The sequence below is a fragment of the Sinocyclocheilus anshuiensis genome, unplaced genomic scaffold (assembly GCF_001515605.1).
Source record: "Sinocyclocheilus anshuiensis isolate Anshui unplaced genomic scaffold, SAMN03320099.WGS_v1.1 scaffold624, whole genome shotgun sequence".
Lineage (NCBI taxonomy): Eukaryota > Metazoa > Chordata > Actinopteri > Cypriniformes > Cyprinidae > Sinocyclocheilus > Sinocyclocheilus anshuiensis.
Genome location: NW_015554128.1, coordinates 98092 through 123594, shown reverse-complemented (window position 1 = coordinate 123594; position 25503 = coordinate 98092). Strand labels below are relative to the sequence as shown.

Below are 25503 nucleotides of genomic sequence, written 5' to 3'. Positions count from 1 at the left end.
AATATACAAAAACACACACACACACACACACACACACACACATATATATATATATATATATATATATATATATGTACCTTGATCACTGTCATTCCAGCCCGAATCTAACCTGTGAAATTAAAACGGAATATTAATACCACTATTCATAATCAAAGCCAACTACATCTGTGTGTCTTACCAGCGATGATTATTAAATATTGTATGTACCTTGGCACATTCACTGAGTCCTCATCAAGTGTGTTTGAACGATTCAAATTCATAATTTTTGTTCCCCTCCTTCAAGATGAAAGATATTGGGCAAAGAACAATCTTATGTAAGATATTCATTTGAAAATGGATATATTCTGCCCCTCTCACTAACAAAAAAAATGGCACTATGGTGCAATGGTATATTTCAAAGTACCATGGTATTATTGTGCCATTGTAGTGTACTTTTGTTGCAGATGGGCATTACCGAGCCCTAATTAAGCACATGGAATCATGGGATGGATAACTTTGTTAGCTTAGTAATGATGTTTGCTATAAAAAGTACAAGGCATAATCGTGTTTTCATGGAAACAATCAAAGCTTTGGACGTGAAGGTCTTAATTAAACCACAAAGCCCTCAGTTTGAGATGTACCTGCACAAGCCTGGCTTTGTGGGAGTCTCTGGATTGCTAGTTCGCACGTGTGAGTCGCTATCCGTGCTCGCACTTTCCGTTTGGTCTTCAGCATGCGTCTGGTGAACCCTGTGAGAGCATGATGGGGTGGACAGACAACAGAGAAGACGATGACCCGACATGCTGTGGGGGGCGGGGAAAGTCATTGTTTGTGAGATGTGTATAATTTACTGTAACAGAACAACTGCTACAATGAGGTCTGACAGATGGGATGTGTTTTTTCAGCGATCTGCTGTGCGTCAGGCAGGGGGAGGGTGAATGTAAACACAGATAAACTAGTTTTTAATAGCAGGGGCCTTTATGAGGGACCTGTCTTGAATGGGCTCACAGATTTGTGCTCGCTCACAGGAGACTTTGGTACAAAAATGTCGCTGTCTCTCACTCTCTCTGTCTCACCATCTGATGTGTACGCAAATACACAGATGAAAAGACTTCCCCTGAGGGAATAGACTAGAGCTGAAGAGCAACTGTCTGTTTTTTTTTTTTCAAACAGGAAGGAATGCATTCGGTTCAGTCTAGTGATACATATTTACTGCACACACACAGGCTTCTCTATATACAGTATGTATGTATTTTGGACATACCATGTATTAAACATTCTGAAATTCATGTCAGTTGAACTTTGTATTTAAATTGTTATGCTAATATAATTTATATGTATGTATTATTTATAGGTATATATGTATCTATAATATAATATTATAGTAATATTGTACATATAAAATACATAACAAAATATATTTTTATTTAAATAATTTAATAATAGTTTATTGTAGTAAGAGGAATATTTTTTTTCATATAAATAAATACATTTTGTTACTAATAATGTACATATAAAATACATCATATAAAATAGATATAATAAAATATATTTTAATATTTAAATAACACAAATATTTCATTTATATAATTTAAATATTAATTATTATAATGATATATTTATAATAGTTTATTGTATTAATAGTAACAAAAAATTGAGTAAAAGTTTTACTCAAATTGTTATGCTAATATATTTTATACGTAGAAAATAGATACAATAAGCTCTTTTAATATATTTTGATATTTAAATAACTTAAGATACTTTATTATAAGAATTAATTTGATTATAAATGTATATTTATAATAGTTTATTGTATTAATATTAACTTTATTTCTAATAAATAAATACTATCTACGTATATATGTATATTCAAATAATTAATTTGTAATGAAAAAGCTTTTTCTAGTGGTTTCAGACATTTAGACCCCACTACATATATTATATTGCTGTATATTATTGTTGGGGACTTCCTACACTTACAATAAAGTACTGTGATAGGACCATAGTAATGGCATCAGAGGGTAATATTGTGTTACTGGAAAATTAGCATAATCATGTACCATGCTTTTTCCATATTACAAGTCCAAGAAAACAACATAATATTAATACCATGGTACTTTCTGGTACTTTTTGTAAGTGCATTCACATCTGTTGTGCATAATAAAAGAATAGTATAATTATTATGTATTCATGCTAAATCTACAACTCTTTTTGGCCAAATTAAAAAGAAATTAATAAAAAATTCCGATCTTTTTTTAGTTCCTTAATGAATCATGTCTACAGTACATAAGTGTTTTGTGCACTTCTGCTGTTTTTTCCGGGGACATTCTCAGAATTTTCATGCCCACAGGCGAAGCTAAACCTGCCCACGCATGTACTCTGCTAGTCGACGGTGTTAAAATGATCTGCCAAAGTAAAATGCAACATAAAATTGTACCTTGAGGCTGTGCAAAAACTGTTTGCAGCCCTAACAACATGAGTTGATACAGTTTAACCACACATATTGTCATCTGAAGTGACTCGTTTCAATCTACCTGCACAGTGGAGAAGGCCCGGCAGAGCAGGCAGGAAAAGCAAACTGGTCTGTGCTGTTGGAACATCCCCCGACAGTTTCCATCGCCCCCGGCATTCCAGGCGACGTGCCCACCGTCTCCTTAGTGACCAGCTCCGGGTCCAAGATGAAAAGCTCATCCTGAGAGATCTCTGTCACATAGTTTAGATGCTCCTGCAGAGGTATGCAATGCTATGAGTTAAAAAGGTGACATGTAACACAGATGTAAAACATAAAAGTTGCCTTTTGTAGCTACCTGACCGCGGTCTATTCTGTAGAAACGGTCTGCTGTAGTAGCTGTAAACAAACCAAAGATGGAAAAATGTGATTATGGGCTTTGCAAACATCAGGCTCAGAAGTTTTGGAAATGTCAAGAGCAATGAATCTCACAAAATGATTCAATGTAGAAAGTTACGTATGTATAATTCTAACACAATTTTTTTTTTTTAGACAAATTCTGTGCTGTTTTTTTTTTTCAAAATAAATTTGAAATGCTCTACTTACAATCCAGGAAGCACCATTTTGGCGAAAGCTTTGGCATGTGCAGCGTGTCTGTATTCACACCATCCTCCTCCTAAAGAGAGAGTGACAGAGAGAGGGAAAAATACACAGAGAAAGTGCAAGTGAAAAATGGCTCCTGTCCAAAATAGCCTCACTGTGTGAGTTCAATTAGTCACAATGTGTTTTTCTGACTGTAACTGAACAGGAAGTCAACGTGCAATGGCTGTCACATGCACAATATCACATGTTTGGCAAGAATAGTGGTAATTATAGTGGAAAGTGACTCTTAAAAGTAAAATACACCATTTATGTTTCAGAGACATGTTAATGTCACCACAGGAAACAGATTTCAAGCTAAATTAAATGAATTTCTTTTCTTTCCAAGAAGTAGCATTAACACACAGGTACTCTTATTTAGCCAAGAATGACTTAGTAAAAGTCACCATTGCAACCCAAGAGTTATCTGACTTATATATGATTGAAACAATATTTTCATCAACAACAAAAAAACCTGTAGGACAGGATTTGATCTTTTAGAAGATGTTTGGATCATTAAAAAGGGTGTTTCATGCCAAATGGGCGGAGCTGGAAATAAGGGCTTGATGATGTCAGTGAAAAGGTGGAGCAAGTTATTGTATTTTGATGAATGATTACAAAGACAAACTTTTTTTGGGATAACATGCATGGATGAATCGTTCACAATAAGACCAGTAACGTTCATTATGAAGGTAAATAGTCGGTTTTGATCTTCAAGCCCGACTTTGACAGTTCAGACCCTCCCCTTAACCTTTGCCAATGAGGAAGGAGGCTGTAGCCAAATTGGCCTGTTGGCACATTTCTAACCAGCATTCAACAAGCTGAAAAACACCTCATGTAGCTTCTCGATATGCAGCCGACACGTCTCCAAATCACTGTTCCCGGGAACTGTAATTATCCCCATAGGAATTGCTGAGAAGGTGAAAGAAAAGAGGAAACATAGGTTAGGGTCGCTTTAAATTAAGCCGTGTTTGAGAAGCAGAAGCTTTTCCGCCAGTGCATGACTAGGTTCTCAAGGCTGTGAAAAAGAGAGAGGACACGGAGAAGAGATACTCACAGGCCTCCCTGAGCTGCTCCTTATCATAATGAAGAGCTTCATAATCACGCATGCTGATACGGTTCACCTGGATCTGCACTTTCTCTGTGATGGGCTGCTGACTACATCCATAAGAAAAAACAGTCAGATTTCATCTAGGATTGAATGCAATTTAGACTAACAGGATAGACAGACAGACAGATACTGACTCATACAGTTGTGGCAGAGAGATTCTTCTCTTGGTCTTCTGCAGCATGTTGGCCTGGTTCCTGAGTGTGATGCGTATGACGGATGGAGCCAGTCTACAGGGTTCCCCATCCACCTGCACAGGAATGGGCTTAAAGGTTGTCAGAGTCACCTCCTGACACTGATGAAGCCTCTCGCCGTGTCCTCCAACCTGCAGCGTTGCCTATAGAAAGAGAGCAGCAACATTTGGATGGATTCAAGGGTAAATGTAGAACAAATCCATTAAGGAGCCATAGCCAAATCTCACCAGAGAGGTCATGGTGAAGCCAATGACCTCAATGAGCCCGTCATCATGTTTCTGTGGCCCAAAGTCATTGTGCTCACTTGGGTTCCCCCATGGCACCGTACCAGCGCAATATCTACAGAACAAAAGCCCAACTCAGTCAGGATAATCTCATTTTAATTAACTCTCGACTAGTTTCTTGTGTCTAGATTATATTTTATCCTGGAATAAACATAATTTGGAACAGCAAATCTCTTTTTATAATGAGGTTTTCAGTCCAAGTTTCCTATCATGGTTTGATGACATGAAATTTGATGTCACTAGGATGAATTGGTCTTCCTGGCAACTAGAGTGAAGTTTCTTTTTTTTTCTTAAATTTCATTATGCCAAAATAAAGAGGATCTATATCAAATAGCACAAAATTAACACAAGTATGTACATACGGGTAGTTACATAAGACGTCTGTTTTGCACAGTTCCGTTTCAGGTCAGTTTACCTGGGGATGTTGAGGAACAGCAGGCACTGCAGTTTCATATCCTGCACTTTACTGGTTAGGTCAGTGCCATCACACTGCACAGGAAATAAGAAAAAACATACGAGGGAATATTGTCCATTGTAAGTATTCGTGCCATTATGTAAAGTGCTTGTGTATATTTATCAATTGTGATCATAAGCATCTAACTTGGTGAAATACTATTTTTATCATTTAAAAAAAAAAGTGTGTACATGCATATATACAACTCAACCTACCACGACCCTGATGTGTTTGGACAGATCTTTGGAGCTGCCCATCAGGAAGTCAGAGAAGGCTGTCTGCAGAGGAAGACATGTATTTGAGCACATACTGTGTTACATTTCATACATTACAAAAATAATAAACTATAATATTATCTACATGACTTCATTGGACAGACACACTCACCCCTGCATAAAACATCTTATTGCGAAGTCGACTATTGAATCGTTCTGGTTTAGCCTCTGAGGAAACAAAACTACATCTTACAAATTTGAATCTTTTCACAAATCACAGATTTTATATACAGTATGCAGACTTTCATTTCATAGACCAAATTCAAATTACACGAGTGAGTGAGCACACCTCGGGATTCGTGAAACTCCAAGGTCACGTGTGCATCAAATCCGAGGCTGAAGTAATTGTTGAAGACGTTAATGGGAAGCTGAAATAGACATGGAGTAGTCATTAGCTCCCCCTTGCCATTCATTTCAACACAAAAGAGTTTATAAAAACTCTTTACACCCTCATGCTTGACTTGTTGTGAAGCTAGAAGGATGGTGTTCTTCTGCTAAAGTCTAGCGCCCTCTACTGGTGTCAGCTGACCTTGTCAGTCTGGTGTTCGTCTCTTTCCTCTTCACTGGCCTCTAAGTTGGGTTCCACACTCAGGTTCCATCGGTCCAGCTGGACGATGTTGCCGTCTTCTACATGGGACAAGATCTTAGACACCGGTTCATCTGTGTAGCCCTGACAAGTACACACATTTTCAAAAAACAATGGAAAACGTGTAATGGTTAACAATTTGTGGGGCCATTTTCTCTTGATATGCCACGTTAACAATGTGTCAGCTGTAAAAAAAATTACACGTTTAAGCCACAAACCTCATGCTGCAAAACAAAATGTGTGGTTGTATTAAAAAACAGGAGCTGAAGCTAAAACTTCATCTTATATTTGAATGTCAAATCCTCTAAAAAAAAGGAAATGTACTAATTAACGTTTATGAGAACATAACAACCAAAAGTATTCAGGTTCGTACCCCGCCCCAGTTGAGAGTCCTGGCCAAGTCGTTTCCTGTCCCGAGGGGAAGCACGGCCACGGCGGGTTGAGGGTTCAACTGGAGCTCATCCAGCACTGAGAGAATCCAGCCAACCTATCCAAACCGAGCATATAAACCATGTGATGGACCCCATGAACTTTCTGACCGGGGATCAGAATGAAATTCATTTAAATTCCACAGTTGAATAAATCTAGGCAATATCTGAGAGATTGGCTTGGATCAGCCAGGCCAAGTCGTTTCCTGTCCCGAGGGGAAGCACGGCCACGGCGGGTTGAGGGTTCAACTGGAGCTCATCCAGCACTGAGAGAATCCAGCCAACCTATCCAAACCGAGCATATAAACCATGTGATGGACCCCATGAACTTTCTGACCGGGGATCAGAATGATGAAATTCATTTAAATTCCACAGATGAATAAATCTAGGCAATATCTGAGAGATTGGCTTGGATCAGCCAGTGTTATTTTAGTAGTGGTGTGATACCTAATACAATTAAAATCAGTTTCAAGTACCAGTCGAGCATGTCAAGCATATTGAATCTTTGGAAAATTTGCATACTCTGCACATACTGAAACAGTATGAGCAGAAATGATATTACCCACCATCCGGTTTTATCTAGATAAGAGCACAGATATTTGACTAACCGTTCCATCTCCGCCACAAACGAGAATACGCAGGTTGTGCACTTTGCTGTACATTTCTAACCTTAAAAAGAGGAAGAGAAAGTGTAAGAGAACAGGCTCAGAATGAAGAAAGAAAGAAAGTATGATCTATCACCTCTTACCCCTCTCTCGGACCTCCCTGAGTGAGGTCAAACACTTGCCGGGGGTTCAGGTACCACATGAAAGAGCGGATGATTTTCGTTCCCTTTATAGAAAAGTGCTATTATGTGGCTGTAAAATAACATATATGTGCTATAGGAACTTTGAGCATCGGTTCTGACCTGGTTTCCGCCACTCTTCGGATTGACAAACACCAGCAGAGGCTTCATGTGCTGAGAAGGAATCGGTCTCACAACAAAGTGCTTCCATTTGCCATTCTGCTGAGAATTAAATATTGAAATCTGGTCACATATAAAAGCATATCACTTTTATTCACAAAAGTTCAGATGTTCAGAGGTGTTTGCTACCTCAGTGGTTTTCTTGCAGGGTTTGACCTTCAGAGATGTTTTCTTCTTTCTTTTACTGCTCTTCAAAGATGCCTGTATAATAGGGACAGTTTATACAGGTCTATAGGTATCTTTATAGACATACTCATTTTAGTGTTTACATTTGAGCTCATCAATGCTGATGGCCTCCTTTCACCATGTCCAAACCATAAAACACTGTCTGAAAGACTTTGTCAGTTGATGCATCATAAAATGACATCACTTTTAGTACTTTTGAAATGTATTTGGAAGATATACATATAACATTCAAAGGTTTTAGGTTGATGAGATTTTTTAAAAATGTTTATGAATGTCTGTTTGATCAAAAATACAGTAAATATAACAGTAATATTGTGTATAAACCCGTTTTCTTCAGGTCAGATCGTACCTGCTGTCTGCGGACTCTGATGATCCAGGTTGGAGGGATGATCACAGCCGCGTGAGCTCCAAGGGAACACGTCTCATCGATTTTCTGCAGCATGAAGCAGGTCACCTTGTTGTGATACTGTAAGACACATAGCAATGTGCACTGATTGATATATGTGACCCTGGACCACAAAACCAGTCTAGTCGCTGGGGTATATTTGTAGCAATAGCCAAAAAAACATTGTATGGGTCAAAATTATAGATTTTTCTTTTATGCCAAAAATCATTAGGATATTAAGTAAAGATCATGTTCCATGAAGATATTTTGTAAATTTCCTACCGTAAATATATCAAAACTTAATTTTTGATTAGTAATATGCATTGCTAAGAACTTCATTTGGACAACTTTAAAGGTGATTTTCTCAGTATTTAGATTTTTTTGCACCCTCAGATTCCAGATTTTCAAATAGTTGTATTTCAGCCAAATATTGTCCTAACAAACCATACATCAATGGAAAGCTTATTTATTCAGCGTTCAGATGATGTATAAATCTCAATTTCAAAAAAATTGACCCTTATGACTGGTTTTGTGGTCCAGGGTCACATACATATAATATATATATATATATATATATATATATTACCATACTTGAATATGCATTTAACTTAACCAGCCACCCTTTACACAAACCTTGTTACATTAGCTAACAGTCCAATGCCCATAAAGATATTAGATGATTGGTAATTGTTTATAAACATTTACAAATGATGAATAGTTTCAACGTTAGATTGGCTACTGCAAAAACATGAACAAATGATTAATAAATGATTAGTAAAGATGTGTGAATAGGGTAAATTCAGGTCTTTCGGGACACTTTTTGCCATTGAGATGATTGCTCATAAAGGTATTAATGATTAGTAAACGTTTATAAACATGAGATGACTGTTCATAAAGCTATTGATGATTAGTAAACATTTATAAACATTTGAAAATGATGAATAGTTTCCACTTTAGATTGGGTACTGCAAAAACACGAACAAATAATTAATAGATTATTTGTTAAGATGTGTAAAAAGAGGTCTACACAACAAAGAAAGACCAACAAATGAAGATCATATGAACTGAAAGTTTTTCAATTTACATGAAATAATCATGTCAATCATTAGGTTATCATATCATATCATTATCTCATAGTTCTAGCTGTGTGAATATATATTAACTAATGATATGTTAAGCATTGTATAATGTTTGTTAATGATTTATAAATGAAAGTTATTATAAAGTGCTACCGAATATATTTTAAAGTGTCATTTATTCCTAAGAGAGCAAAACTGAATTTTCGCCAGTCATTTTCTTCAGTCACATTCAGAAATCCTTCTAATATTGTTACAGAGGAGGCTTCCGTACCGCCTCCTCCTCACCACCAGAGGGAACTCTCTCCTGAATATTGACTTTATCCATTCAGACTCTAGTTCCCATCATGCCTCATACCTGGGACTGATTGCATGCACACACCTGCATCTAATCACACACACCTGCCCTGACTTGGATTGTTCTACTACTGTGTTTGTCTGCCGCCTGCCTCGACCTCCTGCCTGTCCCACTTTCTGTCTCAGCCTAGCCTTCGCTATTGTATCTACTGGTGATTGACCCTGTCTTGTCTGTTTACGCAATAAAAATGCTGCAAATGGATCCCGACTCTGATGATGATTCGCAACAAATATGCTGATTTGCTGTTCAAGAAATATTTTTTATTATCAGTGTTGAAAACATTTGGGCTGCTTGATATTTATGTGGAAACCATGATGCAGCTTTTTTAAATAGAATGTTTCGTAACAAAGAAAAAGTCTTTACTGACATTTTTGATCAATTTAATGCACCCTTGCTGAATAAAAGCATTAATTTCTTTCTTTCTTTCTTTCAAAAAATAAATAAAAATCTTCCTGAACCCAAACTTTTGAACAGTATGGATGTTGCAACCATTTAAAAAAAAAAGATTTCAGATCAGATGTGCAACACTTACTGCTTGCTTACACCATGAGCAGCTGATGGCCACAATATCTTTACTGTGGAAGGTGAATTTCTGCTGGAAACCCTGTGGAAAGAGAGTGAAAATAGGCCATAAATACTTTCTGGATGATTACACATTTCATATTTTATGAGTCTTGCACTGACCTTTCCACATTGCCGGCATTTTCCATCTTGCCGTCTCCTATGGACCCAGTGATGTCTCATATTTGGAGTCTGAAACACAAACCAGCTCAGTTGTTTAACAAAACTAAATGATAAAGCTCATTTGAATGGACTAAAAGTCTTACCTCTCGGACATTTCTCAACCCTGGATCTTTAAATGATGGCTTACACCTAAAGTTCATCTATAAGGAATAGTAAATTGCATTTGTTGAGAAAAAAAGTTTACAATTTGCATTTGTTTACTTCTGGGTGATTACACGTTTCATATTTTATGAGTCTTGCACTGACCTTTCCACATTGCCGGCATTTTCCATCTTGCCGTCTCCTATGGACCCAGTGATGTCTCATATTTGGAGTCTGAAACACAAACCAGCTCAGTTGTTTAACAAAACTAAATGATAAAGCTCATTTGAATGGACTAAAAGTCTTACCTCTCGGACATTTCTCAACCCTGGATCTTTAAATGATGGCTTACACCTAAAGTTCATCTATAAGGAATAGTAAATTGCATTTGTTGAGAAAAAAAGTTAAATACATCATAATTTTTAAAATGTTTTTCAGCTTTACAACAATCATCTAACCTTCTCCAGCTGATCCATGCATACAGTGTGAACTGCTATTTTGCAGGATGCACATTTGTGGCGAGGAGGAGATTTTTGCTGAGAAAACAAAATGAAACAATTGGCATCTTGGTAATGCATCTGAATCTCATCATATATTTACAAATAGAGGCACACTACTATAAACTACTAATTTTGCTGTTAATGGTTTTAAGAATAAAAATACGGGTCATTTACCAGTGACTTTGCAAAACAATACGTCTCTCCAACGTAACAGAAATCTCCTGACAGACTGGTCTCAAACCACACGTGTTGACCAAACTGGGCATTTTCCTGTGCAAGACAATTAATCAGTAAGCTGAACAGAAGTTACAGAAAATTAATAATGGATTACTGTGTCATGAGTTGGAGATGGGAGTTTACTGCCCACTGCCATTGAGATAACTGAGAATGCTAACAGCTGGAATGCTAACTTGTTTGTTAAAATACAGGTGAGTAACTCACAGTCCAATCCACAGTGCTGCAGATCTCTTTGTTGGGTTCACATTTGGCAGGTATTATGGCGCCGGATTGGGCAGCGTTATCCTGCACACCAGCCTTGGCGATGGCTTTCCTGACAAAAACATAATGACAGTGACATTAAACAGACTGTCTGTGTCCATCATATCCTCAAAAGCAAAAACGTTAGGAATATTTTTCCTGAAATTATAGCATCTTTCCAGCCAGAATGCCTTGGGGGTCTCTTTAAATCTGTTTAATTCTGTATCAATCAATAAGACTATTTTCACCAGCCACCCACCCACAAAGAACATTATAGAGCATGGCTTGGAAATCTATATTTTTTTTCTGCCTTTGATCAGCTTTTTGTACTACCACACTGTGGATACCTAACGCTAAGCTTATGTTATTTAGCTCACCAAATTTGCAAGATGCAGCACTGAATTTGATACTAAACAAAACTAAGCAAAATGAAAATTGGCTGGTCTTTAATGTAACTTTATTTTATACACATCTATATAGAATCTGAGTGTGCTATCTGTACATCAGTGTTCATGCTAAATGCTAACACAATAGTGCAGAAACAGATGTGGCCTCTCCTTATACAGGAACTCAGGTGCAAGTATGGATACACAAGCAAGTTTTCAATGAAGTTTATGCAATGAAAACATAGGAAATGCATTTCTAAAGGCAGATATTACCTCTAGCCTTGGGTGGGGCATTTCCAAGGTTTTTTGTAATCCTTTTGTAATCAAAACCTTGCTTACCCTGACCTTTGTGTCCTAATCCCTACAGAGTGAATCAGTGACGCTTAGCAACCTGTTGATGAGAAGCCCACTGGGTGATCAGTAACGTTGATGAGTCACATTACCTCGCTATGGTAGCAGCTGTGCTAATGAACGAGCGCCATGGAGTTTGTATCCACGGGACGGAGAATGAGAAGGTCAATGCAATGAAAAGCTGCATTGCAACTGCCTGCTCTTGCGTTCAATCTAAATGTTTAAACGCTTGAGAAATTATGAAAAATATTGACTTGAAAGCGCTGACTTCGTAAGCGGAGATTCACTTATATTGAAAGTCATAATATCTAATCAGAAACCCTGTACATTGTGGTATATTTATTTGGTCTTCACTACAATTTAAACTATTTCGAGACGTTCATAATGACAGCAATTTGCAGCGGCAAAGTTGTTGGACAACGTTCATCTTTAATAAGAGTGCAAAAACAAAGTTGAGCAGAGGTCAGCATCACGCAGTTGTGCAATGACATGATGCAGCAACTGTCAAGCAACTTGGTGACCTCCAGCGATATATTTGTCAGTGTGAATGCAAACTGACTTTAGCAAATGTTTTAACAGAAACCGTCTTCTCATTATGCACCCAAGCAAAGCCTTGGTCAGGGTTTCTCAAATCCAGCCCTAGAGGGACATTGCCCAGCAGAGTTTAGCTCAAGCCCTGATCACCTACCTGTAATTTTTCTAGTAACTCTGAAGACCTTGATTAGCTTACTCAGATGTCTTTGATTAGGGTTGGAGCTAAACTCTATAGGGCACAGATTTAAGGAACCTTGGCCTAGGTCATAATTAGTTTCATTGGCTGCGTCCGAAAGCTGAAAATGCTACTTACACAGGCAGCATACACTCTCAGAAAAAAGGTACAAAACTGTCACTGGGGCAGTACCCTTTCAAAAGATACTAATATGTATGCTTTAGGTTCTAATATGTTTTTTGTACCTTGGGGAACTGCCCCAGTGACAGCGTTGTACCTTTTTTTCTGAGTGTACTGAGGTAGGAAGGCAACAACGCACATCTGAATTCTATGATTGTCACATTCTGTCTACTGAGATACTGTCATCTGATTGATTTTTGCATAGATATATCCTTTGCTGCCACTATCCTGTGTGTGCGATTCTATGACAGTTTTGTTGTAGAGCATTAAACCTTTATGCTGCCTCAGAAGTCAGTCTGCAATCAGTTTCGAGAGACAAGTCATTGACAGACAGGGCAGCTTGGCAACAAATTAGCTGTCTAAGCTTTCTGACGCAGCATTTGTATTGTTGTTCTTGCATTTTATGAAACCCTGTATATAATTTGCAACCACAGCATGAAATAATGACAACTAGACCCAACAACAGAAAAGGTTTTACATACGACAAGAATCCACTCCAAGACTCCAGCCTGGGATCGTAATAAGCTCCCAGGAGAGGATTGAGAGTCGCATGACCCCTGTAGCAGGTAGAGCTCCTTCGGTTAGGAAGTGGCAGGCCTCTTCCTGGCCAGGGGCTTCCTGCTTTCGAGATGGTGGAGACCCGTCGACGGCGCCTCCTCTGGCTGCTGCGGCAGTAACGGACGTGCGGGCCCGGCTCTGCGTGGCCATGATGTGACGAGTTCCTCCGGAGGCAGCGGGGAACTCGGATAAGCGGGTTGGCCTGGACACGCTCTGCCACCACAGCCAGAGGAAGGCATTCCTGCTGGCATAAGACAGCGGATTCTTTGATCTCCCAGTCTGACAAATCTGCCTCCTCCAAGCACTCCTTGTGCAGCCCCGAGTGATGACTCTCATCCGAGTGGCCGCTGAAGTCCTCGATGTCACTGTCGCTGCCGCCTTCTGAGAGAAGCACATCCGTGTGACTCCTGAACTTCGTGCTGCTTCCCTTGAGTTCCACCTGCCCTGGCAACGGACTTCGGCTCTCCTCATCCTCTTCCTCCTCTTCTGTCATCTGAATCAAGCTGGCCAGCAGCATGGATGGGCCCAGGAGGTGTGTGTCTATATTGCGGAGCTTGCCCACCTTCTTCCGGCGTACGGCAAAGCGAGGATTGGCCTTTGGGGTGGTGGTGCTGGAGCGCCGTCTACCACTGCTTTTCTGAACCGGTCGACTGCTAGTGATTCGAGGTAAAGCCTGAAGTTGGACACTGGATCGGCGTCGCTGGGTCAACACAGTGGACGGAAGGCCTACACTGGAGCGTCGACGGGCACGGCTGGCTGGCACTGCAATGCTTGGCCTCCTGTGTCGAGAGGGTTCAGGTACGTGACCATCATGCATGGCTTCTCCTGCCTCCTTCCTCTTAAAATGCCGTCGGAAAAAAGTGTCCATGGTGGCTGGAAGAATACAGTTCTTTTTCTAAACTTCCCCCTGAGGCTGTTGATTGAAAATGTAGCCTGTCAGCATAGATTAACCATTTTAGCACTAAGTTCTAAAACTGCTGAAAGCTTGTTACACTGACCTCCATTGACCATTTAAACCTAATCCTTAAAATGGAGATAATCTAGCTCGACCCAACACATGCCAGTGCTTCCCGAAATCACCAAATTATAGGCAATTATATTATGAAAACACAAAATAACCTCATCAACAACAGACTTCACAACTCTATTAAAAAGACTAGATTGAGATAGCATGATTAACAGAAAGTGAATCTGATCTACTAAGTATGTCCTTTTGGTTAACTTAGTTAAAAACCCAGATGGGGACTCTAACATCCACAACATAACGTACAGTATGCTGGTCATTTCAGAAGTGCCGACTAGACATGAGTTTATACTGGTCATTAACATTGTTATGATTGTTTTGAATGTGGAAAGCTAACTCCGCCTGTCCTAGCACAGATTTTTCTGGGGTTTACGCCAGGACAATTTGCCTTCCAAATCGCATTAATACTAGCAAAGCCAGTTGACTACAAAGGTAGGGTGACCATACGTGCCATTTTCCCAGGACGCGTCCTGGCCAGGATTTCTATATATTGCCTAAAATATCTAGGCGTCCTGGGAAAATGGCACGTATGGTCACCCTATACAAAGGTGCATTGTGAGTCCACAGGTGATGACATCATGTCAAAATGACGTGAAAGGCACTCAAGGAAATGAAGCTCTGCTTAGCTCATGAACGTCCTGATTATCACACGGGGATGTCCAGGGCAGATTATAAGGGCTTTCTGACCCTTTAGTAGTGACTGCCTGTACTAATTATAGCAACGTAACTAGTCTATCTCATTTAGAGACGGATATGACCTAGACACAACCCTCAGTGTAAGGAATGATACTTATTGGTGCAAAGTTTTTTGTAGAATTATTTACAGTAAACATGGCATTGTACTACAGTAGGTAGGAGTGACAGTACATTACAGTAAAAACAGTAATTACAAATTGGACTAAAAATAATCTGTGTCCACACTAAACACTTCTCTGTAGAAAAACAACTGTTCTTGCTCACCAGGCAGAATAAGGAAGTGACACTCAACCAAGATTAATTACTGTCAGGGTCATCTCTAGCAATGTATGTAATTAGTGATGTGGGTTCGTTTAGTATCAGAAGATACACTTAAACCCAGTGTCAGAATTTGATTAGCTCCATCTAAATCAGGCAATAAAAAAAGACGGATAATAATATCACATGATTGTTTGTCGCTGATTACATGAAGATTAGTTGTTCTGTTTGTTTATTTCTGTTTGTTTGCAACAGATTTAATTAAAAAGCGCAGCCTAAGACTATTTTAAATAATTCTGACCTATATTGCAATGATTTTATTATTAATTTTTTATATTTGTACATCGCAATATAAATGTTGTAATATAATGATTATATACAGTATATATACAAATATATATAATTGGAAAATATACAGTATATAATATAAAGTGACTTTAACACAGATGAGGTTTCTCTTCAAATGTCCAATTATTATTTTTTTATAATTGTATGTAACTATATATATGTTGCAGTATATGTAATGATATATACATGTAATATAATAATAATAATAATAATAATAAACAACTTTATATTTTAAGTTGTATTTGTAGTTGTATAATAAAATAAATTTTCAGTTTATAATATAATAGTATTTCTCAGTATAATTAAAGATTTGTACTTCTCAGCTGCACATATCACTTGTTTACGTCTGCTACATTTAGACAGATTTACATTACATGCATGTAAAAAGATAAACATTCATAATAGTGCTCAATATTAGCACAACAACTTGTCCAAACTCAATGCTAAATGTCCACATACAGTACAAACACATACAAAACCTTCCTAAACACTTAAGTTCTAAAGCTTAACTCTGCATTTCTGTCCAGTTATTAGTCCATATCCAACAACAACAACAAAAAGATATTATACGACCTGAGAGTTTAGCTCCCCGTCTCCTTCCCTGACCGTCTCCTCACAGTGAACTGACAGAGAAAGTCCAAGAGATGAACAGGTGAGACAGCCTCCCCCAACATGCGCACACACACACACACAGCACACTGACAGAGATGAACTACACACAACTCAAGCCTACAGGAAGAGAAGCCCCACATCCATCCACAAACAACACAGCTCACTGGGAAGCAGCAGTACACATCACAGAGGAAAGAGCCATCGACTAGGCAGGAGGTAACCGGTAGGAGGGAATGCAGGGTGCATCGAAGCCTCCGGTTTAAAATAATGACCAATTATCAGCTTAACGCTGGGAGTTTGTGCAAGACGTACGCACAAGAGTCTGCACTTCCTAGACTCCTAGATCATGTTCCTGGCACATATGGGGCTGACACCAGGTGCTTTATAGGAACACAATTAATGGTTTTATGATAATCATCTCCATCATGAACATTGTGCAAAGCTGCTTCTGCTTTTGAACAGACCGTTATGCATATTGCTTAAGAGAAAGAGGACATAGCACTAATTCTGGCACAAAACAACCCGCGACATGCAACACCCACAGCTGTGAAGATGATCTGTGTGGTTTAACCCACGAGAGCAGCATCACGTTTAAACAGCATGTAGGTTTTTTAACCATTGTAAAGCTAATCATAAAGATGATGGCTTTAATGAGGACACCTTGTGTCTATTCACGTCCCCTAATAGGACGACACGGCGATGCCACTCCACCCCAAAATCACAATGAGTGTCATTTCCATTTCAAGGCCCTCGTGCTGTTGCATTATGGATCAGCGCAAGAGAACACGGGCGAGGGGTGAATGTGCTTGAATATTAAATTCAGCAATCTATAACGAACATCACAGTTTTGTTATGCCAGGGGTTCAAGCTTTAAATTCTGAGCGTCAATATGAGCCACTTGATTGTGCCCCTTGTTCTTTGGCGCACTTCTGTGTGTGACGGACGTGCACAGAGCTGGAGACTCCGTTTGGAAGTAATTACTGTCTTTTAAGTGATGGTGAGAGAGATCTGCTGGCTGTTACCATGGAGTTGGACATCATGGCAACCCAACATGCTTAGCTGGCCTTTAGTCACACATATAGAAACACACCACTGCTTTTATATTAATCATGTATGAATTTGTCTTTTAATTGACACCCTTTCAAAAGGTACACTTTAGGTACTAATATGTTCTTTTAAAGTAATATGTATCTTTAAGGTACTAATATGTACCATTTAGTGGTCAATAAAGGTACAAACATGTACCTTTTAGCATTTGTACCTTAGGGTCCTGTCCCAGTGACAGCTTTGATCCTTTTTTTTCCTGAGAGTTGAACAACCTAAAGTCAACATGATATCAAAACTAATGCCATTCACACTTTTTTAATGCATGTTAATGGTCTTAATTATTCAGTACGCATCAATGACAATCACACCAATCTTGTATTCATAATCTTTTATCTATTTCTTTTAGGCCACAAAGTCTTCTAGTGTGTGTGTGTGTGTGTGTGTGTGGTGTGTGTGTACACTACACTACTTCTAAATGCTGTCCTTTTGAACTTTATATTCATCAAAAAATCCTGAAAAAAATGACCATGGTTTCCACAAAATATTATATAATAATCTAATATGATATTATAAATCAAAATGTTTCTTCTAAATCAGCATATTAGAATGATTTCTGAAGGATCAGTGTGACACTGAAGACTGGAATAATGATGCTGAAAATTCAGCTTTGTGTCACAGGAATAAATTACTTTATAAAATATATTAAAATAGAAAACAGTTATTTTAAATTGTAATGATATTTCTCAATATTACTGTTTTTTTTATTTTTATAAATACATTAAGTCTTGGTGAGCATAAGAGACGTTTAAAAACAATTAAAAGACTCAATGACACCAAACGTCTTCTATCACTTGATTTGCCTGAAGTACTATTAATTTCTTAAGATTAAGAAATTGACAGTGGAAAAAGGTACATCTTCCTTGCTTGGAGTCAAAATGGTGCTAATTAATGGATCTGAATCCTTCAGTTGGCAGCTCAAATCAATAACAATTAGGCTACAGTTCACAACCTCTATTATCATTAGAGGTATATTTGGCATATAAGAATAGAAAAACAGAAATTTAAATCAACAAGATATCAGAATTGCCGTATTTACTTTTTTAATGCACGTTCCTGGTCTCATTGTGTCTAATTCATCAGTGTACATTATTTCTAACAATTCCCTCTTATCTTTCCCCCTGGATAAAGGTATCTTTGAACAAGTCTCTGATGTTGCAGGAAAGATGAACGTTAGATCGAAGGAAAAAAGGATGGCAATGCCACCACCTGCTGGATAGGAAACACTGAGACCATCCATTATACAAATGCATTAGCTCTAAAGGTGCTCTATCCACATAAATACTTCTCAGTTGTTTTAAAGGGAGAATTATAGAAAACTAATTAGTTTATTTAATACTATTTAGCTCCCCTGATTAATTTATTTTAGATTTACATATATTTCACAAGACAAAATATTAACTGAATGTACACAAATTATCCTGTTTAAAAGTTAAGTTTACTTGGTTCTTAATATGTTGTGTTGCCACCTTATGGCAATGAACATTTGGAGTTTCTGTTTTATTTATTTTTATCCTTTATTAAAATTTTTGCTGATTTAGTATTTATTTTGTCTTGTGGTATATTTTTAATATAAGATATTGCATCAATAAATAAATTATACATATTTTTTATTACTTTTTTTTTTAAGAAACTAAAAAAGGATTCTGCAAGGGGTATGTGAACATTTGAAAACAGCTGTATATGAACAAAAACATCAATGATCACAAATGCTTTCACAACATACTCATTTTGTAAAATGCAAACATGTCAAGAATCGTGCCATGCCACTGATGATTTTTCTTTTCTTTTTTTTTTTACATATCTTTGCATGGCAGCATTACGGTGGTTATTTTTAGAGCCTGTTTCAAATTCCAGAGATTCATTCAATTTGTAGATAATTTGTCATAGAATTTGTCAATCATGGTAAAAATATTTTGGTGAATTGAAATCATGGTTATTTGACAAGTTGAGGTGTGTGTATGTGTATGTGTGTGTGTGTGTGTTTGCTATGATATAACAATTTTAAATAACAAAATTAATTTTGTTATTTATTTTGATACCAGAAAATCCTCAAACATTTGTTTAATAAAAGTTAATAGTTAAAACAAAGAAGCAAATTACAATCAGTAGGACAAATACATTTAAAAAAATACAAATGAAATAATGCTTTAAGTTTTTCATGTAAGTCTAACAGTATAGTATTTACCTAATAGCCTACTACAGAAATTGAATAAAGTAATCAAATGTAAAATAAAACACAGTATAGTCTTCACTGTATGACAATTAGTTTGATTCGTAAGTTACAAAAGTCATTCAGCTGAGAGAAATGAGAGGTTTACTCTTTTTCTTTTAAGGACACAGGAGTGCTGTCACTTTAAGACCTGCTGCACAGATCCAATATACTGATACACATCTGATATTCTCCAATTGTTTACATTAAGACAAAACCAACTGTGTTTACATGAATACATGCCAAACACAGCATTTTGACATATTTGTGTGTGTATTTTGCAATTTAGGCGTGCATCCGAAGCCCAAAGTATATTATGCTTGTCCGTGTTTACCTCCGTCTTGGCGCACGCGCACAGAAAGCCTCATGAGGAACAGCGTATGTACTCTTTCACAGCTTAATACGCATTTAATAACTCTTTTTAATTGTATAAAATTACATTTCTTTTTAATTGTTCCAAATGTAAACATCCACACCACAACTATAACGATACCTACGCAGGGGATTATTATTGGAATCACTTCCAAAATGTTTTTTTCAAGCTAATTCATTATTTAAAAAAAAAAAGAACACTGACAACCTATCAGAATCCATCCTGCTTTAAAGAGCCTGAGGCAGATGACACAACTGTGGCACAGACTTATAATAAAGTTATTGTGTGTAGGATGTGTGCTAACTGTTCTAATTATAGTTATTGTTCTCATTCCATGCTGATACCACAAAGAAAAAAAATGACACATACACTCATCACTTTCACACATATTCAGTCACCCATATAGGCCTAAAGATCTCCATTAGCCCACCCTGAGACTCTGACCCTGATCCCTACTTAGCTCCAGCACAGAACGAGACGTTAAAGATAGCTGCAGAAATGGGCCTGTTCCAACAGTGGAGCCATGCAAATGAAGTCGTGCGAGATGGGCCACTGGGTGTGAGAGTGTTCAAGGAAACCTGTGTCTACTTATGACCTGAAAACAAGCAGTTCTTTGATGCAATCGGCACATTTAACAGCCGTTTGGATGCACAGATCTTCCTGGCCCTGAGGAATCTGGTCTGAACTCTCTGTACCGCAGTGATACACAACCTGTGTGCCTCAGGTGTCCTAGCCACATATGGCATTATCAGATTACACACATCAACACGGTAGCGAACAGGTGCCTCATCAGCACATGGGAACAGGTGGAGTACAAATACACACACAAACACACACATCTCGAAGGACTGGGGACTGGATGATGGAGAAATGGTCATTTATTTTGGAATATTAACAGAATAAAGTCAGTTTTCCATAATTTTAAAATCCGTAATTCATAATTAAGTTTATTTAAGCTTTATACTTCCTAATAACATATTGTATTTATTTAGTCAAATATATTTACTAAGAATAATTACTTAACACTCATATTTTAATTGATTGCCTTATATTAAGTAAAAACAAAAATAAATGTTTTTTTTATTTTTTCGAAAATATGTGACGCATGCCTGTGCAAAACCCACCCACAATGCTTGGAGATTGTAGGTGGTTGCTAGGTTGTTTCAAAATGGTTCCTAGAGTGTTTGGAGCGTTTTTTGGCAAGTTATAATGATATTCTGGTCTGTATATATGGCTCGGGTCCCTTCTTCAATGTAAGCTTGTCTTTTTTATGTTTGCAGCATATACCAAAAAAAAGTAATGTGGCAAGTTTTAATATTTAAAGGAATAGTTCACCCACAAATGAAATGTAATTTCAAACCTGCATTTATTTCTTCTGTGGAACACCAAAGGAGACATTTTGTACATATAATACTGCTTTTGTGCATACAGTGAATGTCAGTGGGGTCCAAAACAACACTGGCCCAATTCACAATTTCATTGTGTGGACAAAAATCAGAAGAAAGTCATACAGGTTTGGAATGAAATGAAGGTAAGAACATGATGAAAGAACTTTCATTGCTTTAAGGTTAGAAGGTTGCTTGCCTGAAGCAAACACCGTTATCAATGAAAGCAAATAAAAAAAAACTGAAATGCATGCATGAGTGACTGAAGCCCTCACAGAACCAGACTATAGGTGAATTCTTCTTCAACTCTCACTTAGAAAAACTGGTTTTTCAAGCTCAGAAATAGAGCAAGGGAGCTTCCATTGTCTGTAGTGCAATGAAAGCCAACTGGAAAACCTGCAAAAACATTCCAGACTCACACTTTTACACAATCTTCTTCTGGCTGGAGTTACATGATGCATCTGATTGGATACTCCTCCAGGTTTTGTTTGTGAAAGTTTTTCATAGTGGAAAGCAGAAAAGCAGGATCTGCAAAAAGCTTTATTTAGACATACTTAAAACTTCTAGTAGGGCTTGCAGGTCAAGATGTTTTTAAAGAAATTATTTGACTGGAAATGTCCATATTAAACAGGAAATGACACAGGGAGTCCACAGTTCTGAGGCTGCAGGACCAACTTTTACCACTAAATCCAAAATGACACATTCCAATCAGTCAGTCCAGCTTTGAACAATTCTAGATTCTTTATTGGCTTTGATGGTTCCATGAAGAACGTTTAACATCCATGGAACCTTTGGGTTTCAAGGTTTTTTATAGTGAAAAACATTCTTGTGATTATTAAAATGCTCACTGATGCAATAAGAAAATTTTAAGGTTCATTGGGGAACCCAAAATAGTTTTTCAGTAGCATCACTGTGAAACACCCCTTTTGGCACTTTTATATTAAAGAACATAAAGTTGTGAAAGAGCAGAAGTCATTATATCTGATTTAAGTCAACGGTTTTGAAAGAAGAATAGAATTAAACCATCAACAATAAAACCTGGCCATTTGGAGGTCAATACAGGCCAGTTTTTAAGGTTGCACTAGCTAACTATCTAAACTCACTAACCCTAAAAGAAACTTTTTTCAGTGTTTTAGAATAATAATAATAATAACAAACTTTATTTTTGCTTTTAAGGGGACAATTCTGGACAATGCAAAAATGCAAACCATGTCAGAATCGTCAGTCATCAGTTGTGAAAAGATAGTGCTGAGATGAAAAGATACAAAAAGAAACACACTTCCGTTTTTTTCTGCTATTTCACATCCTCATATTATTAATGCCTTGTCTTAGTCTTTCGCAGGTACACACACAATGTAAAACCAGTTGAAATCACAGATCTAAGTCAACTTGAGGTGCATGAGGTCAGGAGTGCGGAGCACAGGTATACGCTGTTCTCCCAACAGGTCGGACAATTATAGTGCGTAATTAATTGCTTCTCTAATCCATTAAAGGCATCTATTTCCAGGGAGCCACAGGAGATCGTAGGATTAATTTAGACGCCTGATGAAATTTCGAAAGCGCACGTCTTTAAAATAAGCCGAGGTGATGTCATGGGAGTTACGAGTTAATGTTTTTAAGCAGAAACTGTTACATTGAAGGATTTGGGAAAGTGTTTCACAAAGTGTTTCCTAGAAAGATGGAGAGTCACGGATTTCATGACCCCAGGACATCAGGTGGTGCCTTTTACCACAGGGCTGGTCCAAGCAAAACGCAAGTTTAAATTGCAAATAGACATCGGACGTGTGGTTTCAGTCACAAATGTTTGATTTAATGAAAGAGAAGAGAACACCACAAGTTTCAAACACGTACAATATTTCCTTTTGGCATTTACATTTTTTTTTTTTTTAAATCATGTTCATTTTAACATTGAATTTGAGTCAATAAAATACAATAATAAATCAAATAGCTTATAAATAAAATAAAATAGCCACTTTTGGCCTTGCTTAAAAATGCTATTATTTTCATTTAAAAATTGAAGTTAAGAATCCATCAAATAAAAATAGCCTATAAATGGACCTATAAAAGGACGAATTTCAAACAGACTTCGTGCTGTTCCAATCATGAATGTTTGGAGTAAAGCGAAACCGACCCTGAAGTTGAGAGTCCATACGAGAGCTCAAACATCTCACCCACCTTCTACCAAAGATCCGCAGTCCAGAGAAGCTCTTGGTGTTGTTGGGACAAGGTTGAGCTGCAGGGGTTGTGATGGACAGGTCTGAACAAGACGAGGATGCTGAATCTGGACCTCTGGGGTTTTCGCCGTCCAGGGGTCGGGACAGTCCTTCCACCTCTTCCTCAGGGTGCCAATTCGACTGCTCCATTTCAGATGTGCAACCTGACTTCACTTGTCACAACTTCACACACGAAGGTCACAGGAAGCCAGTCCATCAATGTCTCCATAGCAGATGAAACGCAATACAAGGGAAACCTTTGGTTCAGAAGTGGAAGCACACTCCACGAGCAGTTTACTTCAGTACGGCTTAGTCAGGCAGTCGTGCAGAACGACACAGCACCAGGAAGTAGATCTCGACAGCTTTGACAGATAACGTCCCTTCTTTTCTCATCCATGAGCTGCAGCCAGTTGTCTTCCTCCTGCTTTGCAGCTCACCTACTGCAACTCAGCTGTCTGTTTGGCAAGAAGCTTCCCTCCAAGCAAACTCTCTCTTTGTTTCACTTTCTCCACTTGCACCAGGCATGTGCGCACAATCCAGGAAGTGTCAAACAGGTGTAGGACTCCTAGACGTGTGGCTACCTGCCCCTCACACTGAGAGCTTTACCGCCCCTGACTGACTCATTCATGTTCAAACACAGACTTTTATCAGGTCTTCTGTCTCTAACACCTCCCCCACACCACGTTCTCCCTTCACTGGTCCAGGTTAGGACAGGAGTGTGTCACCATCTATTGGTAGATTAAAGAAACTGGTGAATGATTCTGTGGTAAACCACCACAGGAAGCCTTCGTCAGTGCACACAATTTTAAATGATGGTATTGCATAATACGTTTCTACTAGGGTAGGAAGGTTTTTGTGATTACATCTTCAAATATAAAGGGTCAAAGTGCAAAAGGAGAGTACGGCAGGAGTTTTTCGGAATTATATCTTCAGAGTAGGTGGTTTTGTTCACATTGGACTAAGTCATCATCCCTTGTGTTTCTGCAGTACCGTTCTCACTCTGGAACAGAAGAGCGGATCAGGCTTCCCTCCCACTCAGACTTTACATAAAGATGGGTGGAGCGAGGCCCACGCTGCTCTCACTACGCTATGCAGGGACTACATCCAGGCATCGGCTCATATACGAGTTTGTTACACACACACACACACACACACACACACACACAAACGGTCTTGAGCTGCAACTGCAGCTCTGTTTCAGCTCAGTTACTTCACCTAAAAGGGATGAAATGCACACTTTTTAGAGTTCATTGGCAGCTCAGTTGCTGTCGTCAACTGTCTAAATGTTGGTATGTAATTGGATTTAAGCATCTAGTTTGATCATGAAATGGATTGGCAAAGTGAAATGGCACGAAAACCCAATACTAAAACCACATTTGTAAATCTAACCAAGCCTGTTAAGAACGTGATCATGATTATATTTCAGTGTTGTTAAAACTGAATCTAAAACTATTAAAAACATTTTCTGTAATTGAAATAAAACCAAAATGAAATCAATTATATACATATTAGATGAAAAACTAAAAATGAGGAATGCTGCCTTGGTAACTAACGGTAAGAATTTGAATTTGATGTAGTAAAATTACTAAAACTGAAATAAAAATAAATGAAAGCTATATGTGAAAATTCTGTAAAAAAAAAAAAAAAAAAAAAAACTAATAAAAATGTCAAAAGCACATAACAAAATTACTAAAAGTGCTAAAATTAAAAACATAAATAAAAAATTTAAATATAAATATCTAAATAAAAAATGTAAAATACAAAAATAAAAGCTATTAAAATATTAATAAATGCTATAATTGTATATAAATAATATTAAATAACTGCCATATTTCAACTCCAAAATAAAGTAAAAATACAAATACATTTTTTAAAGAAATATATTTCTGCATAAATATATATTTTTGCATTGTATCATTATATGACA

General features: G+C 37.7%; 1 protein-coding gene across 1 annotated transcript in view; it reads right to left on the bottom strand.

Moving 5' to 3' along the window:
- The window catches only part of dgkzb (diacylglycerol kinase, zeta b), a 20946-nt gene extending 4428 nt beyond the window's left edge, over positions 1-16518 (bottom strand). Inside the window, exons 1-29 of the mRNA XM_016462740.1 lie at positions 16251-16518; positions 13276-14264; positions 11132-11240; positions 10865-10960; positions 10649-10726; positions 10499-10555; positions 10356-10424; positions 9898-9969; positions 7896-8012; positions 7490-7561; positions 7304-7399; positions 7145-7227; positions 7005-7065; positions 6342-6455; positions 5912-6052; positions 5672-5750; positions 5495-5550; positions 5323-5385; positions 5069-5142; positions 4597-4708; positions 4313-4512; positions 4125-4225; positions 3900-3979; positions 3035-3104; positions 2787-2827; positions 2514-2704; positions 621-728; positions 208-276; positions 78-109 (exon numbers count right to left, since the gene is read on the bottom strand). Coding sequence (XP_016318226.1) covers positions 78-109; positions 208-276; positions 621-728; positions 2514-2704; positions 2787-2827; positions 3035-3104; positions 3900-3979; positions 4125-4225; positions 4313-4512; positions 4597-4708; positions 5069-5142; positions 5323-5385; positions 5495-5550; positions 5672-5750; positions 5912-6052; positions 6342-6455; positions 7005-7065; positions 7145-7227; positions 7304-7399; positions 7490-7561; positions 7896-8012; positions 9898-9969; positions 10356-10424; positions 10499-10555; positions 10649-10726; positions 10865-10960; positions 11132-11240; positions 13276-14219 — 3385 coding nt within the window. The 5' untranslated portion in view covers positions 14220-14264; positions 16251-16518. The remainder of the gene's footprint in view (positions 1-77; positions 110-207; positions 277-620; positions 729-2513; positions 2705-2786; positions 2828-3034; positions 3105-3899; positions 3980-4124; positions 4226-4312; positions 4513-4596; positions 4709-5068; positions 5143-5322; positions 5386-5494; positions 5551-5671; positions 5751-5911; positions 6053-6341; positions 6456-7004; positions 7066-7144; positions 7228-7303; positions 7400-7489; positions 7562-7895; positions 8013-9897; positions 9970-10355; positions 10425-10498; positions 10556-10648; positions 10727-10864; positions 10961-11131; positions 11241-13275; positions 14265-16250) is intronic.
- Between the last annotated feature and the right edge of the window lie 8985 nt (positions 16519-25503).